Source organism: Mya arenaria, chromosome 4 (genome assembly GCF_026914265.1).
Source record: "Mya arenaria isolate MELC-2E11 chromosome 4, ASM2691426v1".
Taxonomy (NCBI): domain Eukaryota; kingdom Metazoa; phylum Mollusca; class Bivalvia; order Myida; family Myidae; genus Mya; species Mya arenaria.
Window position 1 is genome coordinate 25,867,136 of NC_069125.1, and position 19,871 is coordinate 25,887,006.

Sequence of the window (19,871 nt, forward strand, 5' to 3'; positions counted from 1 at the left end):
TATGAAGACGGAGGAGTGCACATGCTGATCGCCATGAGGGCAGAAGAGTACTTCCAAAAAAGGACAGGGTGCAGTACCCGTCCTTAACTCTTTAGCTAAAACCCTGTTATCTATTTCAAAACAAGGAGCTTCATTGGTCAGTTTATATTTGATTTTGCTATAATAAAGTTGAATTAAATTGATGATACAGACATATTTAAAGCTGCACTCTCACAGATATACGGTACCGTTTTTACAACTTCTTTATTTTTTGTCTTGGAAAGAGCAAATTTTTGCGTAAATATCTGCAAACCAACAATAAAAGATTGCTGACAAAAGATCGGATCGCAGATTTTGAAAATTACTGTTTTATTGCTTAAGCCGTTAATAATTGTTAAAGAAAAATGCATAAAACAACAATTTTTGAACTGAAAATAAAAATCTGTGATCTAATTTTTGTCTGGTTTCTATGCATTTTTGCATAAATTGGCTCGTTCCAAGACAAAAAAATAAACAAGTTGTCAAATCGTACAATCTGTGAGAGTGCAGCTTTAACAGAACACCTTGATTTTGTCATACGCTGGAAAGTCCCCAATATGTGAATGAGGTTTGAAGTTTGGGAAGAGCACCAAATGCAACAGAGAAAAAGGAACCAGCAAAAAACTTTAAACAACATATTTATTCAACAACAAATCAATAAAAATAATTTGAAAAATAACTAGAAACGCCTCAATGCGACGAAACCAGGTTTTTGTTATGGGCAATCAGAAATTATAGCCAATTAATTTGTTGTATGAGCAAGTTCAATCTGCAGCTTCATATAAGCTATATTCACACTAAGATTCATCACTATCCATCAATTCTAACTAAGTTGTTGGGCAGAAAAACATTTTTCTATTTTTAGGAACAGTGACCTTGACCCCACCTCCCAAGCTAGCTCTTCACATAAGCTACCTTCGCTCTAAGTTTCATCAATATCTATCAATGCTTACTAAAGTTATTGGGCAGAAACCATTTTTCTATTTTTAGTAACAATGACCTTGACCCCACCCCCCTCAAAAGAAATTCAAAGCTTGCTCTTCACGTAAGCTACAAGTACCTGCACACAAAATTTTGTCAATATATATCAATCCTAACTTTAGTTATTGGGCAGAAACCATTTTTCTATTTTTGGTAACAGTGACCTCGACCTTAGCTCCACCCCCCTCAAAAGCAATCCAAAGCTAGCTCTGTACACAAGCTACCTACACACCAAGTTTTATCAATATATATCAATGCTAACTTAAGTTATTGGGCGGACACCATTTTTAAATTTTTAGTAACAGTGACCTTGACCTTAGCCCGACCCCCCTCAAAAACAATCCCAAGCTAGCTCTTTACATAAGCTACCCACACACCAAGTTTAATCAATATCTATCAATGCTATCAAAAGTAATTTGGCAAAAAACATTTTTCTATTTCAAGTAACAGTGACATTGACCGTAGCCCCTCCCCACTCAAAAGCAGTCCCAAGCTAGGTCTTCACATGCTACCTACACACCAAGTTTCATCAATATCTGTCAATCCTAACTAAAGTTATTGGGCGGAAACCATTTTTCTATTTTTAGTAATAGTGACCTTGACCGTAGCCCCTTCCCACTCAAAAGCAATTTCAAGCTAGCTCTTCACATAAGCTACCTACACACTAAGTTTCATCAATATCTATCAATGCTCACTTATGTTATTGGGCAGAAACCATTTTTCTATTTTTAGTAACATGCGACCTTGACCTTAGCCCCTCCCCACTCAAAAGCAATCCCAAGCTAGCTCTGTACATAAGCTACCTACACACCAAGTTTCATCAATATCGGTCAATGCTAATTAAAGTTATTGGGCAGAAATCATTTTTCTATTTTAAGTAACAGTGACCTTGACCATTTTTCTATTTTAAGTAATAGTGACCTTGACCTTAGGCCCTCCCCACTCAAAAGCAATCCCAAGCTAGCTCTTCACATAAGCAACTTACACACCAAGTTTCGTCAATATCTATCAATGCTAACTAAAGTTATTGGGCAGAAACCATTTTTCTATTTTTAGTAACAGTGACCATGACCTTAGCCCTACCCCCCTCAAAAGCAATCCCAAGCTAGCTCTTTCCATAAGCTACCTACACACCAAGTTTCATCAATATCTATCAATGCTTACTAAAGTTATTGAACAGAAACCAATGTTTGACGCCCGCCCGCCCATCCGCCCGCCCAACGACAACCTCATTCTAATAACCTGGTTTTCGTTGAAAACCTGGTTAAAAATAATGCCTGTAATAAAAAAATAATGCCTGTAATAATGAAAAATGTCCAAATGTTCTTAAAATGCCCTCTGTTATGCTCGTATTTTCTAATGTCAAATTAAATATAGACTCATTGAATAGACCATTTTCTAGACACTCATAATTATTCCCACAAAAAGGTTGAAATGTAATTTAATGCAAGATTGAGACATGATTTAGCACTCGGGTTAACATTTTAAAGAGACTTTTTTTAAAGGGTACTTGAACTTTATGAAAGACACCAGATAAGAAAAGTCAGCCCTAATATGCAAAATGAAAATGTTCCTGAACATTCAACAAAATCGTCAGGAACTCTCTTAAATTTTAAAAATATTGTGTTTATTCGAAAACTTCTACATGGAATAAATAGAAATATTCTAAATAAATACAAACTAATGTCATAAATTTATGAAAAAAAAAGTTGATGTTAATGTATGTCAACATGCACATGAAACAAGACTAATAAACAAAACAAAAACAATACAAAGGGGTTGAACAGTAACAATAAAGTACAGAATTAAAAACACATGTACATGTAACAGCCTCAAAGATGTATACTCGCTAATACTCTCATAAATCAGTCATTGGCTACCGTACATGCCATTCTAGACGTGCCCTACCGTACATGCCGTTCTAACCGGGTACTACCGTACATGCCATTCTAGCCGTGTTTTACCATACATGCCATTCTAGCCGTGTTTTACCGTACATGCCATTCTTACAGTGTTTTACTGTACATGCCAATCTTACAAAGTTCTACTGTACATAGTCAGTTCAACCCCTGTTGATACACATGGTATATGTTTCGTAGTCTTCAAGCTTATGCTTCTGCCAATGAGATTCTCGAGCTCGCATATGAGTGTGGCAAGTTGACACCTGTTCGTGCAGTAAGTATTCTAACGTAAGGGGGGTACTAACTGTTGTCTCCTCCTGAAATGGAAATATTCAAATAATGAAATTAGTTTCATTGTAGTCACTAAACTGGGAGGCAAATGAAAATAATAATGTTTAACTGTACATTTATAAGAGTACACTGTCTTGATATAATAAACACAGAGTTGGACAACAGGGTGGGTCTTGTATTTACAAATACTTCCAATATTTTTTTATCTCATTAGTTTCATGTTCTCCCTCCGTTCTATATTTTGGAATAATTCAGGTTATGTTTGAGGTGCCTTGAATGTATGGCTAGTTTCAAACCAACAGCTGCCCTGACTATACAACAAGAATACCACAAGCGGTTGCCAGTGATTGACATTGGTTCTCAAGTCACTGAAAGCAAATGTGTTAGTCAGATGCACGGGTTCTTGTCCAATACATGCATACCGTCATATATGTGTAAAACGTTTTGTATTAATCGACTTTTATCGAGTTAACGATTTTCAACTTTTAGTCAATTAGGGATTTTGCAAGATGACTATAACAGTGACACCATGATCACCAAGGCAGCGATTATTACAAAACATTGGCTCGACTAGCTAAAAAGTACTTACCATTTACTGGAAGCATCTCAATAGCATTGCCTTCCTGTAGTGGGGTGGCTTGTTCCACGTCATCGTGTTTTTCATGACGTTGCCTTTTTCTACAGCTGCAGGAAAAATAAAACAAAACGGTTTTATCCAAGTTCTTTAGTTAGTGACAAAATGAAAGGCGAAGGTAATATTTAAGAATTTTCCATGTCCAGATAAGGAGTTTAACAATTTACTTCTGATCAGCTTGATCGAGATAGCATCTGTCTTGTTAAAATATGTTTGAATCGTCCCCTACCTAAACCACCACTTATTTCAGTAAACAACTACTACACGCCATTTTTAAGAACATACTATGAATTCTGGTTTATAAACAACTCTCATATTTTATTTCAAAATATGACACGAATACTGCGGAATCGTACGAGACATAATAATTACAAACAGGTGGGGAAAAAATCCTCCAACGCAACATGCCAAGCACAAAAGCAAGTTGTGTCGGGATAATAAAAGCCCTAGTATTATTCATTTAAACCAATTGGTAAGCATTGAGTATGGTGAGTCCATACTTCTGGTATCATTGATTTGAACAATACGCCTCTCTGTTAAACACTTTTGTCACATTATATATTTGAGAATCAATAGTATGTAAAGTAAGAATTTGGAAGGACACTTACTAATTTACAATATTAGTTTCATTTCTTTATGAATGAAAAACTGCTCATATTCTTTCCATCAGTTCACTGAGCACTGAGTGAAATAAAAATGGTGCATTCAATGTCAGTAAGCCTACATTATGTATATGTAATAAGTTAAGTACCTAGTACGCAACTTTTGAAGAACTTGAGCGGTCTTTTCTGGACAACTGTAGAAAAGGATGATACCCACAAGAATGAGTACAGTCAGTACGCCACAGAACACTCCAACAATAAGACCAACCTTGTTATCCTCTACTTCATCTGAAATAAACCAATGTAATACATACATGTTTAATAGTGTGGTACGACGAAAACAAGTATAATTGTTTTTTAAAGGCATTTTTTTATTTTACCAATGTATTGATATTCCAAAGATACTGTGGTTCCTTTTGACGGTTTTGTCCACCAAGATATGTTGTCTTTGGGAAAACATTTCAAAATTACGTTCTTTGTTACATAACAACATGTATGGCATTTGTAATAAATGCCCATGTTCCATTCAACCGGTGTTTGTTTTCCTTCACTCCATACTAGTTTGAGTTGCCATACATATATTACATAACCTTGACCTTGGACAATACATAAAATAAGCTATTAAAATACATGACAATTTATTTGAAGGAAAATGTTTACACTTTAACATCATCAATAAAAGGGCTATAAGGCTGATATTTTTACATAGATGATATGACTGTCTATTTTTGTAAACGCATGGTCAGAAATATTTCACTTCTACAACTAACCAAGAGGACAACAGATGGGTGCCAAGTACATACTTATGTCACATGCTTACTGAAATTTCTTATGGTTTTAAATTATGGCCACAGTTTAAGATTTAGCATGACGCACACTTTCATAATGTTTATATTTACAATAATGAACCACCTTTTTTGACACAGACAGTATCCTCATATTTGTTACATGAGCTTTTCTTAACCCATCCCTCGGGGCAAACTGAGCAGTTCTGGCATGGCGTCACCTCGGAGCTGGTGTTTGAGATGGTCTTCCCGTTAACACATTTCTCGCATGCTGTATCATTGTGACTGTTCGCTGTAAGTAAGGAACATTAGGTTGAACTTTGCCCTGTCATATCACCATGGACCTATCAACCGTAGGTCATTTTGCAATAGTGTTTTTGTAGTTATGCACTTGAGTTTCCATCCATGACACAATGTCAATACTTTGCTTACCAATACAGTTCATGGAAAACAATGTATGCAGAAAGAGATTTATATCATCATCGTATAACCATTTAAGTACTAAACATGGTAAAATGGACTCAATTCTCAAAATTTGGTCCGAAATAATTATAAAATGAACATAACTAAACCATGGATTTCAAAGGGATCAAAATTGATGTATTCACTTTTTGGGAACAAAGGTTTTGATGAAATCGCCAAACCTGTAAAAAATCAATTAAACTCCTACGCAGTAATTTCCCTTGATGAGAATAGTGTTTTTATAATGCAAGGGAAAGTAAGCATTGGATTATGTTTTAAATGATGAAATTCTGCATTTAGGATCAAGCCCATTCAGCCCAATTTGCAATTCAATCAATGTGCCAGTACACTCGCCAATACACTTTGTTGAATGAAACAATGATGTACAATACACTTAACAATTTTACAAAAGGGTTTACAATACACTTTAAGTAAAACATATTCTTAATACTCTGGTTTGAGATAAATGCAAAACAACATAGTTACCTATTTTTTTCACACCATATCCGGGCTCACACGGCGACACTTCTCGGCAATCCCCGACCTGTCCTTCTCTCCAGTACCCTGGTTTACACTCACATTTCGTGTCATTAAACCGTGTACACTCCTTTACCACAACTTCACGTGATTCTTTATAATTTCCTTTACATTCAGAACACCTTTCGCAATAAATCCCTCGACTGTAGTGCTCTGTAAAGCGTCCATCAGGACAGTCCTTACATTTTGCCTGGCCACCATCTTGACTACAATGTTGAATCCAGTAACTGCCAGGCGGGCACATTTTACACTGGATGGTTTTATGGTTAACTTCTATTGAATAATAATTGTCATCAAATTCTGCCAAAAGTCCTCGTGTGAATACAGCCAGCACCAACAAACCAGTAGTTACTTGTATACCACTCCCCATTTTGTTTATGGATTGTTCCTGAAACTTAGAAGGCAAAATTATCTTAAGTTATATGAAATGCAAATGATACATTGACAAAATTAAATGCCATTAATTAAGGTATTATTTAAGTGTTAACTTACACACTCAGTTAGCGTCTTTTTAATTTAGTCCAAATATTGTACATTCAAGTCACTGCTTACTATTTCTGATATTGGGAAACCTCTTAAAAAATTTGTACAATCCCAAAATAACCAATACTTGATACTGTTTAAATCCGCTATAATGTCAATTGTATTCATCAAAAGTTATATAACTATGAACAAGGGAGTGTCACATTCCATCCAGGTGAGTTTTGAAAAAGATTGAAGTGGGATTCCATAAAGTTGAATCTAGAATTTAACCTTTTATTGATTTAATATGTATGAATAATACTCATACTTAAAATTGTTATCATTACAAACTAGCAACGTCTCGTACACAAAAAAATAGGGCGAAAATCACAACCAAAGTTACCTTTAAAGTGTTCTAGTTTTGATACAAGATCATGAATGAATAAATCATGGACTACCCTTAAACAATTAATTCCTCTATCAATGCTATATTGAGTCCAAATGTTAGGATAAAAACATTACGGTAAACAGCATTACATGTTGATCAAAATAATAAACATACCTGGTAATATGTACGGATTTGAAAAAATACCCAGAAGAGTCAACCAAATTAGGCACAACAGGTATTAGAATTCATCGTGCACTCAAGTGACATTACAATTGAAAACATGTAAATAACAAACTGATTGTTTTTTCAGCTAGTATTGGAAGTATGGGGCTACTATATATTTTTTTTGTAATTTGTGCAAAGAGTAAGTTTTAGTCCAAGAAAGTAGGCTTCTGATAACAGAGCGTACTTATTATGATAGAGGTAGAAAATTATTACATCTGAAATCTGCCAAAACAGAAATGGAAGAAAATATGATATACTCGTATGTTTACTTTCAGGATTTTGGCGCTAAAATGCACAGACAATAGAGTTTTGTACTAACTCAAACATTGACACTCAACAAGGATTCTATGATTAATGTTTCGTGAAATGGACTACGATATGATGCCATTTGTAAAATATTTTTTTACATGGCCTTGTTTGTATGGTGGCATTTTATTGCTGTAGAATAACCTGATAGCGTTCGCGAATTGTTTCGTGTTAACCACTTTATTTTTTGCGATAATTATCTAGCTTTCTAGTTAATATTCATGATACTTTTTTGGTAAGATAACTACCATAACACTAAGAAAAGGCTTGAAAGATTAACACAGAATTGCCACCGATTACCCGTTTTAGCTAAACAACACTAACAGGTTTTTGAAAGATTAACACAGAACTGCCACCGATTACCCGTTTTAGCTAAACAACACTAACAGGTTAACTACCGTAGTTGTGGTTTGCAAATTCCAATTAATAAGTAACATAATAACTGGTTAACTAGATAAGATTCGTGTTAGCACTTATCTTTAAATGCACTTTTGGTTTCTTGCAGTAACTGGTTATCTAGTAATGGTTTGCGTATTCCACTTAATAAGTTACATAATAACTGGTTAACTAGATACGATTTGTGTTACCAGTTATCTATAAATAGATTTATACAACTGGTCATCTACTTATGATTGTCGAATTTCACTCAGTAAGTGGTAACACGAATCTTCTCTAGTTAACCAGTAACTTGAAACCACAACTAGATGACCTGTTAGCGCCTGAATCTGGAATGCATTTACAGAAGATTAAATAGTAAATACCTGTGCGTTTTGGGTGTTAATATTGTATGTAAAATTCATTAATTCTAACCGAATCTTTATTCCCTTTAAGAGTGTGAATGCGTCCATTTCAAAATAATGTAAGATATTAACTTTAAAAAGACATCTAAGCATTGAAAGGGTGTTTTCATTTTCTTATTTATATAAGTTTAAACATATATAGCTGGTACAGTGGGTTCATGATTTATATTATGTCAGGGGCAGATCCAGGTTTCAACGTTAGCGTTACTTAGGGGCGTACCCTTTTCACTTGCGCCCCTTCCACAGAAATTAAAGTTATTTGTTTTAAAGTTTTGGCAGGGAGGGTTTGACCTCCTCCCCCTAGAAACTTTTAACAATTCCTAGTCCGAAATGGTGCATTTTGGGTGTATTTTATTACTGCTCTCCTACTATATTGAAATAAAAAGTAAACTTTGACGATTGGGGGGTGGGGGGTGGGGGACGGCGTGTGCGCCAGGTAATTTTCATGCTGTTCCTTTGCTGTGCATAAATGGTGGAGAACTGAGTTAAGCTGCACTCTCACTGATTGAACGTTTTGACAACTTTTTTATTTTTTGTCTTGGAACGAGCCATTTTTGCAAAAATCCATGGAAACAAGTGATATAAGAATAAAGTGATAAAAAAAAAATCACAGATTTTTATATTGCAGTTCAAAATTAATGTTTATGCAGTTTAAGCCATTAAACATTAATTTTCAAATGGAAATATGCAAATCTGCGATCTGATCTTTTGTCAGCAATCTTTTATCATTGGTTTGCAGATATTTACGCAAAAGTTTGCTCTTTCCAAGAAAAAAAAAAGTTGTTAAAACGGTAAATCTGTGAGAGTGCAGCTTTAAACAAATCAATACTTGTATGTAAAATTCCGTAAATTTTCTTTTTCATGATTATGCATGTTCATAAAACAAATGCACTTTTCAGCCAACACAAACACTCGCCAATACTGTTTCTAGTTTTTCACTACTAGGAGCATCAACCTGATCAGCCTGTCTAACAAGTTCGTGGGCCAAACATGTTTAATTTATTTATTTATTAGAAACTTCTCTTCTGACCATGGACACATTGACCTGAAAATAAATCTGCAGGTTATGCCAATAAAACATTTTGAAATAGTGCATGAAATATTTTAATTTAAAAATTTACAATTAAAGCTGCACTCTCACAGATTGTACGATTTGACAACTTTTTTTTAATTTTTGTCTTGGAACGAGCCAATTTATGCAAAAATGCATGGAAACCAGTGATATAAGACTGCTGACAAATAAAAATCAGATTGCAGATTTTTATATTTACGTTAAAAAAAGAATGTTTTATGCATTTTTCATTTTTTGCATGTATGCCATAAAACATTAACTTTCGAACGGAAATATGAAAATCTGTGATCTGATCTTTTGTCAGCAATCTTTTATCATTGGTTCGCAGATATTTACGCAAAAAATTGCTCTTTCCAAGACAAAAAATAAAAAAAGTTGTAAAAACAGTATATCTGTGAGAGGGCAGCTTTAAGAGCTGTTAAGCATGCTTATTAATACCTGCAAGCTATATATCCGGCTGCAACCTGATTTCACCATGGAGGACACCGAATAGCCTTTTCAGTTGACCTATGTCTCTTTCCACCTCGGCTCTGGTAATTTTATATAAAAAAATGTTAAATTTACTTTGAAAAGTGAAAAGAAGATTACTTTTTACCACCGCCTTGATATATTTAGCACAGTGTTAGCACATATGCACCAATTAATTTTACTTAGTCTATTCAAAATAATTCATAAAGAAAAAAAGGTAGTACAAGGGGCATTGTCGGTTTTCTTTACATTGACAAAGAAATAGCAGCTCTTGGAAGCTTATTGTATTATGGTGTACCTTACAATTTTTTATGGTCAATCTACAATTTTCTTTCTACATGTATGTTGACAAATGTTTACTTATTGTAACAAAAGCCCCATTGTATTACCTTTTTCACTTAGTGTCTTCAGTTTCGTTATATGGACCCTGCACCCATCCCTCCAGACAAACTGAACACCCCAGAACATGCACACAAATTTTACAACATCAGTATGTAGAAAACCAGGGAACCCCGGGTTGAGCCAGCTTTGACAATAATTAAAACATTGGTAAAGAACCAATACAAGAGACTTCACACGAAATGTCAAGGGTTTACGCCTTATGATTTTAGAGAAAGTTTTCAAATATTGTACTATATTACATGTATGTATATAGAAAACCTTAGACCCCCTAGGCGGTATAGGGTTTGGACCACAGGGACATTATTTGAACAATTTGATGAAGAACCATTTTATACCAAATATCAATATTCTAGGCTATTCAGAGACAATATAACAATATAATTTATCAGAAAGCTGTGACCCCGAGGCAGACTCACTTAATGTAAAAATTATAAGTAGATCTGGTTTGAGATTAATTCAAAACAACATACCTATTTCGCCACACGATATTTAGGCTTACACGGCGATACTTCTCAACAATCGCCGACCCTTCCTTCTTCTCCAGTACTCCGGTATACACTCACATTTCGTGTCGTGAATTTGCGTACACGCCTCTGCCTACACTTCACCCAATGGTTTAAAATTTCCTTTACATTCGGTCAGCAATGTCAGGTGCGTTCGTGCTTCACGGTATTGTTTTCATTGGAAAACGTCCTCGATTCGGTGAGTGTGAGGGTGCAAAAACAATCACGTGACCACAAATACGAACGACCACGGAGAAATTGAGACAACAAAACGTATGTTTTTGACGTTTTCTTTATTATCTTGAATCGAATTAAAACAAGACCTAGCCCATGGTACGGCACATAATTTCCGCTTTCATGTGGTGACCACAAATACGAACGACCACGGAGAAATTGAGACAACAAAACGTATGTTTTTGACGTTTTCTTTATTATCTTGAATCGAATTAAAACAAGATGAATGAATGTTCTCAAAAACTACAACATCAAGAATATCAGACAGTATACCACATGAAATCGGAAATTATGTGCCGTACCATGGGCTAGGTCTTGTTTTAATTCGATTCAAGATAATAAAGAAAACGTCAAAAACATACGTTTTGTTGTCTTAATTTCTCCGTGGTCGTTCGCATTTGTGGTCACGTGATTGTTTTTGCTCCCTCACAGTCAACGATAATTTTTAGAAACGACCTTATGCACCGAATGAAGAGCAATTGCTCGTTTACGAAGACACTTGTTTTAGATAAAAATAATGTCTGTATTAAAATATCTCGTGAAAACAATGCAGGTTCTTACTAGGCTTCCCGACACACTCAATGCATTTTTTGCTTCAAAACAGCTAGTTAATACCGTTCTCTTGCGTACAAACCCCACCCGATGCTTTGTTTTGGACAATAACAGTATTGCTATTGTTTTCCGAATGCAGACAGCCAATTTTGGAGTTAAATCGGCTAATCAAAGAAAATGCTTGCTGGTTCATTCTGTACATTTTTAGAACCTATACATTAGTTCTATATATTTTCAGGGAACAAAAGATGAAACGAAAGAAGAGATGAAACCTGAATCTAAATAGACAAAAAACAAGACGCTTTAAAGTAGTCCATATAAACGACATAATAAATTAACTCTGCATACTTGAAAATAGAGGTTCTTTATATATAAAAGGAACTATGAATACACCAGATTGGCACCAAAAAGTTGTTGTTTTTTTCTGGAAAGAAATTCAGGACAATTATTTAAAGAAATGTTTTACTCTTTCATATCATAATTGTAGAAAAAAGTCGGGTCGGAGACAGGGTTGGAACCGGTGTCGCCAAAATTGCAGTCCAGTGTGGTATCCACTGTGCTACGAAGGCTTACCCTAAACAGTTGGAATATTTAAGCTAAATACCTTACTTGGTTATATCACGTGATTACATCGACTAACCAATCACGCATTACGGGAGTGAATTCCACTAGGTAGACATACCGAGTAATCTTTTTTAATTGAAAATAAAATACGAGAAAACTGCGAAAAAATAAATTAATTTTGAACTATGTGGTACTTCATTTAGTAAGTTTCAATGCATTGTACAAATCGATACGAAGTTTATGTCAGGTTTCGACAATTTTCTCTTTTTCGCTATTTAATCATACGGAGTAATTGCTTATGTAATAATGTAAGGTAAAATTGTGGATTAATTAAAACTACATTTTTAGGAAATAGCAATGAAAAGGAACTAAGAGTTAACCTTAAACAGTGTGCTATATGTTTACTTTGGCAATCGAAGTAAAAAGGGAGACAACCTGCAGGAAACAGTCAACAATTTAAGGTCTTAAATGTTGTAAGTTACACCTTAAGTGATAAAACTGTTTTATATAAGGACATAACCGTGTCTCGACTTACTATATAACCTTCAAAATAATGACAGTTCTACTTTAGATAGAGTGCCCTGTCAGTGTGTGTATACCACGTGATAAATAACGTTATAAACGCTCCGTCCGAAAACAAACTTTTGCTTCGAATGAAGACTTAAACAAAGATAACTTTCCTATTTCTTTACCATTTTAAATGAAATATAGCGCAGTCTACACCACAAACAGAGCCCCGCCTTCGATCGTTTACCAGTGTTTGATTGAGAGTTTAGTTTCTTAAAACACTTCGACAAAACTTTTCACAATACGGCCGTCTGACGGAGCACTGTCAAAACATTATTTTGGAAACAGGTTTGTCGAGGTGTTTGTTGAAACTAATCACCTTATCAAACTCCGGTAATACAACGAAGGCGGGGCTCCAAGGTGGCATAGACTGCCCTTTGTTACATTTAAAATGGTGTAGTGATTGAAAAGTTATCTTCGACTTAAGTCTTCATTTTAAGCACAATGTTGCCTTCCGACGTAGCATATATGACGTAATTTATCACGTGTTATTCACACACAGCCTGTACAAAATTACCCTTTTTAGACGTGCTATAGAACATATACATGAATTTAAAAAAAAAATCGAAGCCTTTTATTCGTTATTTTAATGTGCCAAAGATCTTCCAAATTTGGGATGAACATAGGTTCTAAAAATGTACAGAATGAACCAGCAAGCATTTTCGTAAATGAGCCGATTTAACTCCAAAATTGGCTGTCTGCATTCGGAAAACAATAGCAATACTGTTATTGTCCAAAACAAAGCATCGGGTGGGGATTGTACGCAAGAGAACGGTATTAACTAGCTGTTTTGAAGCAAAAAATGCATTGAGTGAGTCGGGAAGCCTAGTAAGAACCAGCATTGTTTTATTATGAGATATTTTAATACAGACATTATTTTTATCTAAAACAAGTGTCTTCGTAAACGAGCAATTGCTCTTCATTCGGTGCACAAGGTCGTTTCTAAAAATTATCGTTGAAACATATAGAAAACAGTGGTAATACTCACTGAATCGAGGACGTTTTCCACTCATAACAATGAACCAGGAAGCATGGCCGCACCTGACATTACTGCCCTTGTCGGTACACGTTCTACAATAAAGCACTCATTTGAAGTCCTTTGTAAAACGCCCATCGGGACAGTCCTGACATACTGCCTGGCTACCGTCTTTGTTAGTTTTCTTTCCAGAAAGTGCCAGGCGGACACATTTTACCCTGGATGATTTCACGATTTACTTCTGTTGAATAATGCAACTGTCCAAACTGTGCCAAAGTTTCTGTTGCGGGAACCGTCAGCACTGACAGACTGACCATGTGCCATTTTGGTTATGGATTTTTCCTATAATATATAAGGCTAAGCTTTGACTTACACTCTCCAACAACGGTAAGCTTCTGTTTTACTAATATTTGAACATTGTTTTACGATTTTTTAAATGGCAGACCTCTCGGAATGAGTACAATCCCGTAAATAAAAAAAATAAAATTGACTACTGATTAATAAAGAAATAATGTACACTTAGGTTATCATTTGCTTTAAGTAACAAGAATCTCTTTAAAATCATAATCGTGACGTTCACTTCATTTCATTACCACGGCCTCTAAACGCCAGCTCCACCACTTTACGGTGGTGCAAAGAAAAAGAGCTGTCAACACTTCTGTGTTGGAGCTGTGCTGTTTGAAATATGTCCGTTAAATGAAATTATCAAATAAAATATAAACCATACTCACATTTGTCAATGTAAACATAGGGCACAGCTCCACCACAGAAGTGTCGACAGCTCTTTTTCTTTGCACCACCGTAAAGTGGTGGAGCTGGCCTTTAGAGGTCGTGATTACGCTGTGGACGATCTGAGATCTTTAAATTAGATTGTTGGGCATTATTGCACATGTACGTATACATGTGACCACTTAACATAACGTTATAGATAGGTAATGGTTTAAATGGAATTCATTGGTTGCTTAGGAAGTCATTGGTTGCTATGGATCAAGTTAGTTAATAAACACTACATGTCAGAGGCTACATATACCAAATATCAAGGGTCTTGGTGTTGCGGTTTCAGAAAAGAAGATTGTCAAAAAAATAGCTATATCAGTATATAGAAAATCTGGGACTCATATGCCAGGGCTGCTTTTGCCACAGCCTGGGCATTCTTTGAACAATTTTGATTGTTTATGAGCCACATACCAAATATCAAGATGCTGGGCCTAGTTGTCTCAGAAATAATCCGTTATACATCTATTAGAAACCTATGGCCACCGAGGCGGTTCCGAATTGACCCAAGTGACATTATTTTAACAACCTTGGCATACATGCCATATCCCCCGGCGGGGAGAAAAAAACCCGGAATTTCAACCCATCCCCTGGTCCCCCGCCAGGGGATCCATATCCCCTGGAATTTGAATTTAAAAAAAAAAAATGGAAAGCATCAATAATATTTTGAGTGTGAAATTCCATGAAGGACCATGATGACTAAGTCCAAAAATTATTGTAATTTGAGTGTATTTCTGTATTTATTCTTATATTATAAATGCAGATATTGCGCAAATTTTTGCCGCGTAAAAATCCCCTGGTGTAATATCAAACTCCCCTGGAATTCAGACCAAAATCCCCTGGGAAGCCTCTCAGAAATATGGCATGTATGCCTTGAGAAAGACTACATACCAAATATCATGAACATTGCGTTCTCAGATGAGAAGCTTTTGAAACCTTTTTACTATACGTTTATATAAAAAAGTGACCCCTAGGACAGGACCAGCTTTGACCCCAGGGTCATAATTTGAACAATCTTGGTTAATGGTCCTCTACGTGACTCTACATACCTTTTATCAAGGGTGAGGTCCTTACTGTTTCAGACAAAAAAAATGTTGACGACATACGCTGGACACAGGGCATTCACAAAAACTCCCCAAGTCATTATGCCCATGCACATGCTGGCCGAATTTGATGATGAATGGACAAGGCTTCTAAAGTTATAGATCGGATATGAGCAATTTAAGGTAATTTCTATAATTAAAGGGCGATAACTTTCGAGTGACTCAAACGGTTAGTCTTAAATAATAGACGTGTTATACGGGTGAAGGATTTGCCATATCAAAAATCGTAAAAAAAATCCGTAAATGTACAATTATTTGGACTACTCAAAGTTTGAGTAGTCCAAATAATTGCACGTTTATGGAATTTTTAGCAAGTTCGATAGTCAATCATACCGTTTGAGTCAAACGGTATGATTGACTATCGAACTTGCTCGAGATATGCCCATAAACATTCAGACCAAATTTGGTGATGATTGGCATAAACATCTGTAGATAAATTGACCGGACAAAATACTGGAATACTGGATGCCAAAAGTCCGCCTATAGGCGTAATATTTTACGACATTACCTTATAAATGCATAGAGTCCAATATAAGTGCAGGTGGCTCAATAGAGCTCAAAGTCGACATTTTCAGACGCTTAGAAAGTAGGTCAACAACCAGGATGTATCCCGTATTTAAATAAATACCTCTACCTTTAACCTAGGCTTCGAAAAAGACTATCGCAATTATTTAAATGATCGCAACTGTCAACTTATAACATTAACAGTCTTTCTACATCGTTGTGCCTATAGCTAGTGCCCAAAATTATCAAATAAACGATCCTACCTGCATGGAAGCCTGGAAGACATTAGTCATTTTAGTTTATATATATCTACTTCCGTTTTCTGTTTTCAGAAAATAAGGTCCGTTATTTGAAGAAGTACTGTATAAAGCCCGGCGTTCAACCTTATAAATACCCAAATGTATATTTTGGTGTAAATATAGTCAAGTCTAAATATAGAACAGAAACAAACCTGAAAATATGTCATTTGAATTTTAAATTATTTAATCCAGTGCGTAGTCAATCAGGGGCGTAGCTAGATTGTCCATAATGTGTTCGCGAGCATAAGTGGGGTCCGGGGCATGCTTCTCGATATTATGCGGGAGTGTTGCGGGAAATATTCTCTCGAACAAACTCTCATCCGGTGGTATACAGACTTAACTAACTTAACAATGCTTGTTAAATGTTTATCTCGAACATTTAGAACAGCTGTTGTAATGTCACATTTCAGGAACCACACGTTTGATACGAAGAGTCGGAGTACAGTACAGCACAGGGGTTATTTTGATAAACAGAAATGCATTACAGAAGGGAACCATTGGTGTGTGCTGGGAGCGGGCTAGACGCAACGATTCTAAGATGCTTGTAACAGATCGCATGGGGATAAACGTTTCATTTGAACATAATTTAAACATCTTTAATGAACCTTTTATTTAACCATTCTTTATGTTGTGATGATAATACTGTCATGATAATTGTTAATGACAGATATTGTGATAATGATAACCATAAAATGATATTGCGATGATACAATGACAATGTATGCTCTACCCGGAACAATGTTTATATCACTGAAAATACTCTTTGAACTGTATGTGTAAGTGCTGTTTTTCAGAAATAAAGACATTATAATGGAAATGTTCTTCATTTATTCTATAACTGTATATCTTAGATTAGTTTTATATATTGAATAAAATGATTGACAATAAAGATCAACAAAAAGAACATTTGGAATGCCCGAATTTTGCAAAGGAATATGTAATACTCCACTTTAGTTTCCATCCATGACACAGTCAAGACTTTGCAAGCCAATGCAATATATGAAAACATGAAGATGATATATACTGAAAGAAATTTATATCATCGTAGAATCACCAATAAAAAGGGGAGTCATTGGAGCAACAACATGTTTTTATGCTTTGAAAATGCTCTAACACATCTTCACTTGTGATACAAATTATTTGAAAGTGGAGGTAAACGGTCAGTCTTGATTTTCAGTGGTTTATACACGTCAAATAAAAAAGAAATAATATTTGTGCTAAGTTGTTCCTAATATGATTGACTATGTGTTGTATCTGAATAAAATCGCATAGAACTTGTATAACTTTCTAGAGCTAAATGTTGACAACGGACATATCAGGATTTTGAAGAAGTTTTAAGCCATTTCCGCATAAAGCTTGTTATTGACATCGCGTTGTCTCTTTTCCAGCTACTTATTGCACTAGACTCGATTTTGTGAACGCTGTGGTGCCAATGCATAGGTTGTGGTACCAATGCACCAAAGTTGGATTTCCGTGCTGCTGTTTCATATTGCTCATTTATTTCGAGCACACATTTCCATGTATACTTTTTGAGAGTTCGACTCTTCAGTCCACTCAACCATAGTTGTTTTTAGTTCCCAATTACAAGATAAATTAAAGGGTGAATACATACATGAAAATGTAACAAAATCTATCATCAGGTCTCAAACGCCATCAATGAAGTACAGAGTGTCGCTTATAAAATTTGAAGAAATGCATGAAATTATATTCCAAGCAGTTAGCATAAAATCAGGTATGCTAATAGATCGTTGTGATTCTCTTTTCTTCAGATTAGCGCTGATGCGAATAGCTAAACAGTAAAGTTCTTGTACACCTTAAGCCATCTCTTTTGACTGTTTTCTTGTTGGATACAAATATGTGTATATAAGTATTTAGAATAATTTGTTATATTCAATGATTAAAATAATTTTACAACACTAGTGTTTCACTGTTAGGTACAAGGTCTAGATTAGATCGAAGCACAAAAGAAACATACTAATTTTAATGCACTATTATGTTTAACTCATTTGACTTAAATGATAAAACAAACAATACACGTATGATTTGGCATTTTGCAATCAACGATCGTCTCATAAGGTAGAACTACAATGTTCTCTTCACCTTTTTTGAGAAAAAATAAGCACGGTATCCTTCATAAGAACCATTGATTTCGTCCTTTTCGGTAAATTAAAACAATTGTATGAATTGTGGTACTGCTCAATTGGGAAAAGGGTGCATGTTTAAGTATTCATGGCTAAACTTACAAAAAATGTCTAATGGATAAGCTTAGAGACTCTCAATATTACAGGAGCAGGCAAACATCTATCGACCTTGTGGGACCTCGATATCTGGGCGTGGCTCTGCACGGTATTTGTGGATTCAAGTAACGGGGTGACCACCCAAATGCTCAGTCTACGTGGCAAGAACGGCACCATAAAACTTCCTATGGGCAAAGAGAATAGACTGGGGTTTTGAATATAAGAACAGGGTATGATTCAACATTTTAAATTAAAAAGGCTATTTCATTTGTAGTGAAGATGCCAAGTCAAGACTTGATAATGGCAATGTTTCTTTTTACTGGAACAAGAAATAAAGTTTAAAGAAAATGTCCATTGTTCATTGAGTGTCGGATGGCGTTGGGCCATCATCAATGTTTTGTTCTTTTCTTTATCAAATTCTTTTAAAATCCAAGTACAATAATACCTGTAAATTGATGTAAATCTGCACAAACATTTTCTTCAGGTTGTTAAATAATTACATGTTATACACTATGTTTCAGTGTACGATCGGCCAAGAAAGGTGACAGTTCCAAGAGCCAAACATACAACGTGAACAAGTACAAAACTCCTCGTCTGTGTCGACGCCTGTCCCTCAACTCCATCGATAGTAACAGCAGTGTTTCCTCATCATCCACAATGTCAAGCTACAGCAGTGTTTAGACGGAACTTTAGTTATTGGTTAAGTTTCCTACAGTGGCTAGAATTGCCATTAGTAATGTATTGGTATTATGAAATGCAGAAAAAAATGGTGGCAAAAATGACCTACACCCTCGGCTCACATAACCTTCTGCAAATGGCCACAAATATATACAGTTATGTCTGAAGAGCTACAGGGTATATTAATTATCAAGATTGACTTTTGTATTGACCTATTGTAATTACTGTATAAAATTATAGGTTTAATTGTTGTAATATTTAATTTGAATTAAAATTATTTTATATGCCTCACATTTACCAGTAATAACAGGGTTATCTGGTAGGATAACGTTTAAATGTATTGCAGATGATTTTGTAAATGGACATGTAAGGGTTATATAATTTGACATTGTTGTGCAGAGTCTTTTTCTAATGGGCTGTATTTAAATGTTTGAAATCAAGTGCATGTTTTACCAGTGTGTTCTTTTGGCTTGCATGCATGTTTAATTTATCCAATACAGCCAGTAAAAGTATGTTTTGGATAATAAGCCATTTCATGTTTCTTGT

General features: G+C 35.2%; 2 protein-coding genes across 8 annotated transcripts in view; both read right to left on the bottom strand.

The window, feature by feature from the left end:
• Positions 1 to 639: 639 nt before the first annotated feature.
• On the bottom strand, positions 640 to 16,421 carry LOC128231823 (tumor necrosis factor receptor superfamily member 16-like). Of its 7 annotated transcripts, none has more exons than XM_052945029.1 (10): positions 16,375 to 16,389; positions 14,462 to 14,588; positions 13,796 to 14,072; positions 10,805 to 10,931; positions 9,903 to 9,994; positions 6,161 to 6,605; positions 5,340 to 5,504; positions 4,577 to 4,715; positions 3,781 to 3,875; positions 640 to 3,217 (listed from the first exon to the last, which is right to left on the bottom strand). In XM_052945029.1, exons 5-10 carry the CDS (start codon positions 9,939 to 9,941, stop codon positions 3,201 to 3,203), a joined length of 900 nt encoding a protein of 299 aa, XP_052800989.1. In that variant the 5' UTR covers positions 9,942 to 9,994; positions 10,805 to 10,931; positions 13,796 to 14,072; positions 14,462 to 14,588; positions 16,375 to 16,389; the 3' UTR covers positions 640 to 3,200. The 7 variants fall into 7 exon arrangements, with proteins under 7 accessions (XP_052800989.1, XP_052800991.1, XP_052800990.1 ...); XM_052945031.1 differs by having other exon boundaries at positions 10,805 to 10,936; XM_052945030.1 differs by lacking the exon at positions 14,462 to 14,588 and having other exon boundaries at positions 16,375 to 16,421.
• LOC128231821 (tumor necrosis factor receptor superfamily member 16-like) overlaps positions 640 to 19,871 on the bottom strand; it is a 126,686-nt gene continuing 107,454 nt past the window's right edge. The window contains exon 7 of the transcript XR_008260443.1: positions 640 to 1,018. The gene's annotated coding sequence lies outside the window, so the exon portion shown is untranslated. The remainder of the gene's footprint in view (positions 1,019 to 19,871) is intronic.